We start from the raw sequence: 8,339 nt of genomic DNA, 5'->3' as shown, positions 1-8,339 counted from the left end.
TATTAGAGAATCTAAAAATAACAAACTTTAAAAATTAACTTCGTCTTTGCATTTCTATCCTGGTTATTTTGTTTACCTTTTAATGCCAATTATTGTTAGGCATGGAAACTATACGAAAGAGACATTCATTTAGAGTCAGTGGACAACACTTTAGACACTGACGACTATGATGCCGAAGAAGTAAAGAAAATAATTGAGATTGGATTGCTCTGCACCCAAGCATCAGCGACAATACGGCCGACAATGTCGGAAGTGGTTGCCTTGCTCCAAAACAAATATTCCTCCGGTTTTTAATATAAGAACTATTTATCTAATTTGATTAGATTAAGAAAGTTAGGTAAGTTAGTTAATTATAAGAAATATGACATGTTTTTCCTAACATACTATAATCATCTTCCTTAATATCCTTTCTTTCTCTTCTACTTGATTATAATTGAGAAAATATCCATAGGTATAATTAGGAAAAACTGATAAATATGAGAAATAGATCTTATATTTAGCACTAAAATTAACTCAATAATTAGGTCCTATATTGAGAACTAGAGGAGTATTTGTTTGAAAATATGAGACCAACTATGCCTTTCTTGGTTGAAACTAAATAAGGGCTCATGGAACGAGCTATTACTTCTCCATGATTATGGGGGCGTTTGGCTGGAGAATAAAAGTAAATTATGTAAGAAAAATTTTGTCTTGATTGTATAAGAAATTTTTAAAAGTATTTTTGAATTATATTATCAGAAAAATACTTTTTGTATGTTTTGAAGTTTTGAGTGTTGAAACCCATAGAACGGAATACGAACTAACATCAAACAAGAAGGAGAGTGCTTGTCCTACATTCTATTATTGTATTCTGCAATATGTGTTTGTAATCATACATCAATCCTTAAAAATTATATGTCAACTGATAATTTTAGTGTACAATTTTGAGTAAACTACATTAATCTAACTTAACGTTTTGGTTAATTTACATACGACAACCTCTTTTTTTTTCCAAATTCAATTTTATTTTAAATGATGATATGATGTTAATTTTTCTACAATACACGACTTTGCGAGAGAAGTTGTTTATTCGTCTTTATAGTCACGTTAAGAGTGAAATAACCGTATCATATCGGAGTTTAATAACAAGTTAATTGCCTAATTCTTATTGTGTCAAGAAAATATACTAACAAGACGCACTATTCATAAGTTGTGAAAACATGGATTATTTCTTAAATTTTGTATAATTATTACTTAAAACGAAGTTTAGTTTTGATATGCAGGTGGTGCATTTCAAAAATTCGTGATAATCTTTTTAGAACCTATTTGCTCTTTGCCACCCGGATTTTCATTATGGGCTGGATTAAAAGTTAGTGATGGTTATTTTCCGTTTTGAACTCTGGGTATTCACAGCAGATGACAATGGAGAAGACTTTCTGAAACAGTATCAGTACTGATCATGACACACCACCAGGAAGATGTTAATGATAACTTTTTGCTAGTCGGTGTTGGAAATTTTCGAGTCTTGTCGCCTTTTTTGAAAAGGCCGTGTGGCTTAAGTTGAAACCCAAGCTATCCGCAAGGCAAGGTGACACAAAATCTATACACGCGTCGGTCAAAAACCTTTGATAATTGCTTGGTCACCCCCACACAAGTTGTTGTTGCGTCCTTCAAGACTGTTTAAGAAACATGTTGACAAACAGCTCCATCCCACTGATGTTAAGCCCAAAACACGAACCCTCTTCGGAGTGCGAATCAGTCCCAACAAAAAGATGCTTCAACGTCCTAATAATCTCTTTTTTCTCTTGGTGACCTTCTTCATATTCTGGTCAGGCTGGACTCTAAACGGCGTCGTTTCAGACCCAGAGACCAATCTTCTGCACAGTGAATGCAGCCCGTTCTATGAATACGTCCCATCCAACTTCTCGACGTTCAGCGAAAACCTCAACACAACGTTTAGAGAAATCCGAGGGCAGATCGTGACTCAGAACAAGTACTTCGCGACGGCGCAGCAAGGGGGCGGAAATAACCCGGTTTCCACCATTTTCCGGTGCAGAAATTACCTCTCCATCCCCGACTGTGCCGCCTGCTTCGACGTCGCTTCTGTTCAGATCGGCAACTGCTCCGGCGGAGCAGACGGTGCCCGTGTCGTCTGCGACGGCTGTTTCCTCAGGTACAAGATCCGACTAACCCACCTGATTCAATTTTGACTTCCCTCTTGAAACAGTGCAAGCTTAGGCCTTGGATATAAGATATTTATTGCGTGATCATCGAGTAGTTTGTGACTGTGTTGTGAGGTTTACGACCGTGTTTTCTTTTTGGTTTTGTCTCTATTTGCATTGATTGATTAAACAGTAAAGACAAAGGAGACAAAGGAGAAGTAAAACTTTAGTTAAGCATGATTACTTAAAGTAGATATGAAATTAAAGTTTAACAACAATAGATTTAGAGGGGATCTGGGAAAAAAAAACATTAAATTTCAAAATTTCCAATCATTCTTGGTTACTGCATTTTAATAATAATTGACGACATTTAAAAAAGCAAATGAAAATATATTTTTGTAATCATTTCTGATTTGAGATTTTGAAATTTAGAGGTTTTTTTTTGGGATTTTTTTAATAGATTACACATTTCTCATTCTAATGATAAGGTAATAATTTGATTCATTAAATTTCTTAAAAATTTATTTACATAATTTTTTTTAGCGTTGATAAACATTTCATATGAAAAAATTTATAACTTGCAAGGTTTTATTAATATAATTGATGAAATAAAAAGTTGCTTATTTCTCAGACAAATAATTTAATAGGCAAGATTTTAACACATCATAATCAACAACAAGTTGTCAAATTCATCAACACACAGGTCACACACGCAATAAGTGAGTATAAATGCTCAAATGCCGTCAGATGCCCTCTGCTGGCCAGTCCATGTTACCTAAATCAGTCTATAAATAATTCAATCTAGGAATATAAATTTAAGTCAAACAATTTTAATAATTAATGTTTTGGTGAAAGCACAAGGAGAAGATTAAAGATAACAAAAGGAAGACTAGAAAGAGAAAGCTATTAAGAATAAGAAAGTAGGACCAAGACACAATTCAAAATGGCTTATGAGTTCGGGAAGTGGGTTAATTAGAATATCAGACGCTGGCAAGACAAGACACAACTTTAGCTAGAATTATAGAAGGCTTTATATGAATTGTGAGTTAGAGTCTTATTCCTTGAATAAATTTATGGATAATTTATTACCTATTAGAGACAAATGTATAAAACCTAAATTTACACTCTGCTTATTACCAAAATCATAGCCTCGATATTTAAAGAAATGTAGCACGTCAAGTAGGTCAATAACTAATTAATGCAATTTTATAGTGATATTGGAAAGATGATTTGGTATTACTGTGTGGTATGCTAAGGTATGAGACGAGTGCCTTCTTTGACCAAACGACAGCGACTTTTAATGCCGTTTCATGTGGTGGGGATCAGACTAAAGGAGAAGCCTTTACATTTACTTCATCTGTGCAACAAGTGTTGATGAATCTCCAAACGACAACACCAACCATCACTGGCTTTCATGCAGCTACCAAAACCCAAGTGCCTAATAATGGTCCAATTATATATGCCTTTGCTCAATGTATTGAAACTGTCACACAGAGTGGTTGCTCCAATTGCTTAAACACTGCGTCTAGCAATATGCCAACTTGTCTTCCCAATTCAGGTGGTAAGGCTTTTGCTGATTGGTGTTTCATGAGATACTCCACCACTTCCTTCTTTCCTGATAACCAGACCATCTCTATCACACTCTTGAAGAAACAAGGTACGTACGCTTCATTATTTAAAGGTTTCAATTTAACACAGATACTATAAATTCAATCTTCTTATGTATAAATGTAAATCTCCTGCTTATATATGAGTTATATATATCTCATATTAGCATACCTGTCTAATAAAAAGTGGTCTTATGAAGGCATATTTAACTAACAAGAAACTGCTGACTCATTTGAAAATGCAATGGATCTCTCTTTTCTACTATATGTGCAGGTTCAAGCAAGAAAGGGTATATTATTGGTGGTGTTGTTGGAGGAGTAGCTTTTCTTCTGATCCTTTTTGCTTTATGTGCCTGGTTCAAACGACCAAAAATTTCTAAGAGAGTTCCTACAGGTAAATTACTTGGAAAGTCTCCAGCTATTAAATACATTTGCCAATATAAGGAGATACATTGGCTTTCACTTTTTCCATGAAAGAATGTAGACTTCCATCTCTCTGATGAGAACAATTCCTAACTAGTTTTATTTTAAAAACAAATATATATTGATATTGACCAATTCCTAACTAGTTTTATTTTAAAAACAAATGACAAATATATGTTGACCAATGTTCTCCTGAACAGAAGAGATAACTGGAGCAAGCAAGTTAAACCGCCCAGTTACTTACAGTTATAAGGATTTGAAGTTGGCAACCAAGAATTTTAGAGAAGAAAATAAACTTGGAGAAGGAGGGTTTGGTGTTGTATACAAGGTAACTTTACTTTGATTTTCAGCACATTTACGTATTCAGAAAAACACTTTCATGATCAAAATTCTTATATCATTTTGTCTTGACTAGGGTACTCTGAAAAGTGGGAAAGTAGTTGCAATCAAGAAATTAAAGTTTCGCCAATTCACAAGGATGGAGGAAGAGTTTGAGAGTGAAGTGAAGTTGATAAGTAATGTTCATCATCTAAATCTTGTTCGACTTCTAGGATGTTGCAGTGAAGGACAAAACAGAATTCTTGTTTATGAATACATGAAAAATAATAGTCTCGACAGGTACCTATTTGGTAAGTTCCTATCAACGCACAATAATGATGTCTTGGTTTTCAAGTAGTAGTTATTATAATTATTCATAACTTTTTGAGGTGGATATATGCTCTCTTTTTTTTAAGTTAACCACGTTTCATTGACGCCCTTAAGAAAAATTACTCACGTCATAATCTTATTGAAGGACTTGGTAATCTTCTAGATCTTTCTGCAGTTGAAATAGAGGATGACTTTTATGTAAGCCCCTCCTCCTTAATCATTCCCTTCAAATTAATTTGTCTAAATTTGGAAAATAGGTAAAGAGAAGGGTTCTCTCAACTGGAAGCAAAGGTGTAACATAATTTTAGGAACAGCAAAAGGGTTGGCTTACCTATATGAGGAGTTTCATATTTGTATCATACATAGAGATATAAAGACAAACAACATCCTTTTAGATGATAATCTACAGCCTAAAATTGCTGATTTTGGATTGGCAAGGCTTTTGCCCGAGGACAAATCTCATCTCAACACAAAATTTGCAGGAACATTGTAAGCCAACATTATATTTGTTTAATTTTCTAAACCTCTACTATTGTTTATAAATTATTGAAGATAAAATCTATGTACAAGTCAAGGGAACACTCCTATCACTCCCCTAAATAGTTTTAATATTTTTTTTCTTTTCACATAACATGAATGCTTCAAAAAATCTTTTGACGTGGTACATGCTGCATTCCTTTTATGTTGCATATCTCCATTTCATACTCTCAAGGTTTCTTAAAATTTGAAAAACGATTGCTTATATAAATGTTTTCTTAATATTTACGTGTTTGTGGTTTAGACAATTGTTCTAATAGTTGTAATTTAATATTGTGCATTTGTCAGAGGATACACAGCACCTGAATATTTTATTCATGGCTGATTATCAGAGAAGGCTGATATCTATAGTTATGGTGTTGTAGTCTTAGAAATCATTAGTGGTCAACAAAGTAAAGAATTAACCATCGATGGTGATGATGAGGGTGAATTCCTTCTTCAAAAGGTAAGAAAAATTCTAAAAATTGTCCAAAATGCAATTTTTTTAATAGAAAATTTAGATTCAAGACTTCTTTAACAAACTTAGTTTAACTCTTTCTGGTAAAGCTATTAGTTCCTTCTTTGAGAATTAAAAATAAATATTTGAGAAAACATTAACCTTTGTTCTGCTCTACCTGTTATATCCCATCTTATGTCACTTAACTTTAATTGTCAATTGTTAGGCTTGGAAATTATATGAGAGAGATATGCACCTAGAGTTGGTGGACAAAAACTTAAGCCCTTCTGACTATGATGAAGACGAAGTGATGAAAATGATAGAGATTGGTTTGCTTTGCACTCAAGCATCTACTGAAGGAAGGCCAATGATGTCTGAAGTAGTTGTTTTGCTCCAAAACAAGGATTTGTTAGAGAATAGGAAGCCCACTATGCCTATCTTGATTGAAACTAATTAAAGGTATATGGAAATACTTCCTCTAATCACACACACACACACACACGAGGCATTTTTTAAACCTTTTTTTTTGTTCCCTTTTATTAGTCACTTTATAAGATTGTTGGAGCATGATATATTTTTCATTTATGCCTTGTAATGGAGACCATGATGTAGATATGGTAAAAGAAGGTAAAAATTAATGTGATATAGTGGAATTTAGTGTAGTTAATAATAATATTGAAAATTATATTAATTTTATGGCAACTTCAATGCTTCTTTTTGTATGCATAAATTAGTTAAAATTGACTTACATTTAGAATCGAAGAAGTATGTTTCTATCTATACTATTTTTTTAAAATCCAATCTAGTAATGCCTTGAATTATGTAATATGATCAGCGTGATAATTTTACCTTTCCAGAATGTGGAGTACGATACGGATGACATAGAATTAATTACCAATGGTGGAGTACAGTTGTTGAATATGGAGTAATCGGAAGCTTCTAGGATTTCTATCCAACTACTAGGTGCAAAATGTGTAAGCCTACGTTAGCACGAGTTCATGAGCTGTATTATCAAAGTTCCTTGGTGCGTACATAAAGGAAATTTCCCTAATTCAAGTATCCAACTGAACTAAGTCCCTTAAAAAAGACTTAATAATTGAAATTCTCCTTTTATTTTATAAAATGACTAATTTTAATTTATTTACGGCCTTTTATTTTAGGTGCATTGAAGGGGTTTAAATGTTACCATTTCAACATGCATCTCAGGCCAAGTATCTTTTACTCGTGATGCAAATGCAATGCACAAAATAAATAATAACTTCAAAGTTTCCGAAAAATTGTACTTCGATCTAACTAACTTCCTCCCACACCCTCATCTTTTAATTTAACGTTTAAGCCTTACTAAAAAGTGAAGAAAAAGATTAATTAAATGAATAAAAATTTAGCGTCCAATAAAATATGTTTAACAGATTAAAAGAAGGAAGTACCCATGATTCAAATAAATACTACTTGTTGAGACATCCAGGAGTCAAACTCTCTGATCATGCAAGTTAAAGAAAGTGCATATGCAACACCTAACTTTTATATATACTAATAGATCATTTTAACGTTAGTGAAATCACTAATGTCAGGTTTCCGACCTGGGAAAAGACAGGGATTTTTTTTTTTATATACTGACGAGTGATTCACACACTTGAACCCTACTTCTAAAGCATGTACGACAGGCACATAAATGTAAAATAATACTACTACTATATAAGTTACTACCCCGGTCATTCAGGACAATGACCCTTACCTAAGCACTAGAAGTACACACTCCTTTAAGAAGGATACAAAATAGCATAATTACTAGTATGTGGGGGTTACTGGCACTTAATCATCTAATAAGTCAGATAATTAAATATCAAAATAATTATTCTGTAGGTACAAAAGCAGCAAGCATTCCTGCTCTTCATACAAGCCCACCTTCAGCTCTTATAATTTCTTTACCCTTGGTACTTCTTGCCCTAGCTGTATAATATAGGAAAGAAGAGTGAGATTCGAACGAATCCCCGTAGTAGTAATTTCCATCAAACAAATGTGCAGATTACATAAAGCATGCAAAACAAGCCAATGTGGAACATAACCTTGCAAGCTAATGCAATTAAGCATTTATGCGCAATGACAGATAGACAAGTTGAATAAATAATGCGCAAATAATTGGCAATCACTGCCCCATGTCTATCAGCTACACGTGATCACGGCTAAATAATCCATGCAAGGAATTAAGGATTACATGTTCTCATGTTTTAGAAAAGCAATATGGCACATACAAACATGCAGCAATCATACACAAGTGTAAGGTAGGAAAGAACTACTACCTGAACCTTCTGCTTCAAAATCAAACCTTACTTGTTTCCTTTCTCTTAGCTTTTTCGGTGGGCTTTTGCAGATATCAAAACCTATTATTTTAGTAAGAGTAGGTTAATGCTTGATCCAACAGAATTTATAAATTAAATAACTCTCTTTAAATCCCAATCTCTTTCAATCTCTAGCCTCACTTAATAGTTGGTCATCCTGGACAATTTTTCTTATTTAAACTATTCTCTTTAGAGGGTTTCCTTCCTT

The 8,339-nt window shown here is 33.5% G+C and overlaps 1 protein-coding gene across 1 annotated transcript; it reads left to right on the top strand.

Annotated features, from left to right (window-relative positions):
- Positions 1-1,569: 1,569 nt before the first annotated feature.
- On the top strand, positions 1,570-6,504 carry LOC114730338 (cysteine-rich receptor-like protein kinase 2). Its single transcript, XM_028917397.1, has 8 exons — positions 1,570-2,152; positions 3,398-3,798; positions 4,023-4,142; positions 4,372-4,499; positions 4,587-4,800; positions 5,077-5,308; positions 5,645-5,801; positions 6,019-6,504. The coding sequence occupies exons 1-7, from the start codon at positions 1,752-1,754 to the stop codon at positions 5,679-5,681; spliced, it is 1,533 nt and encodes a 510-aa protein (XP_028773230.1). The 5' UTR covers positions 1,570-1,751; the 3' UTR covers positions 5,682-5,801; positions 6,019-6,504.
- The last annotated feature ends 1,835 nt before the right edge of the window (positions 6,505-8,339 follow it).

Source organism: Neltuma alba, unplaced genomic scaffold (assembly GCF_004799145.2).
Source record: "Neltuma alba isolate B1F8T4 unplaced genomic scaffold, ASM479914v2 tig00002502_pilon, whole genome shotgun sequence".
Lineage (NCBI taxonomy): Eukaryota > Viridiplantae > Streptophyta > Magnoliopsida > Fabales > Fabaceae > Neltuma > Neltuma alba.
This window is presented reverse-complemented; position numbering and strand designations above follow the sequence as displayed.

Excerpts from the sequence above, each read along its gene's own strand:
- LOC114730338 (XM_028917397.1), top strand. The coding sequence starts at position 1,752 with ATGCTTCAACGTCCTAATAATCTCTTTTTTCTCTTGGTGACCTTCTTC. Across the intron at positions 2,153-3,397 it reads TGCGACGGCTGTTTCCTCAG|GTATGAGACGAGTGCCTTCT; the intron begins GTACAAGATCCG and ends TGGTATGCTAAG. Across the intron at positions 4,500-4,586 it reads GGTTTGGTGTTGTATACAAG|GGTACTCTGAAAAGTGGGAA; the intron begins GTAACTTTACTT and ends TGTCTTGACTAG.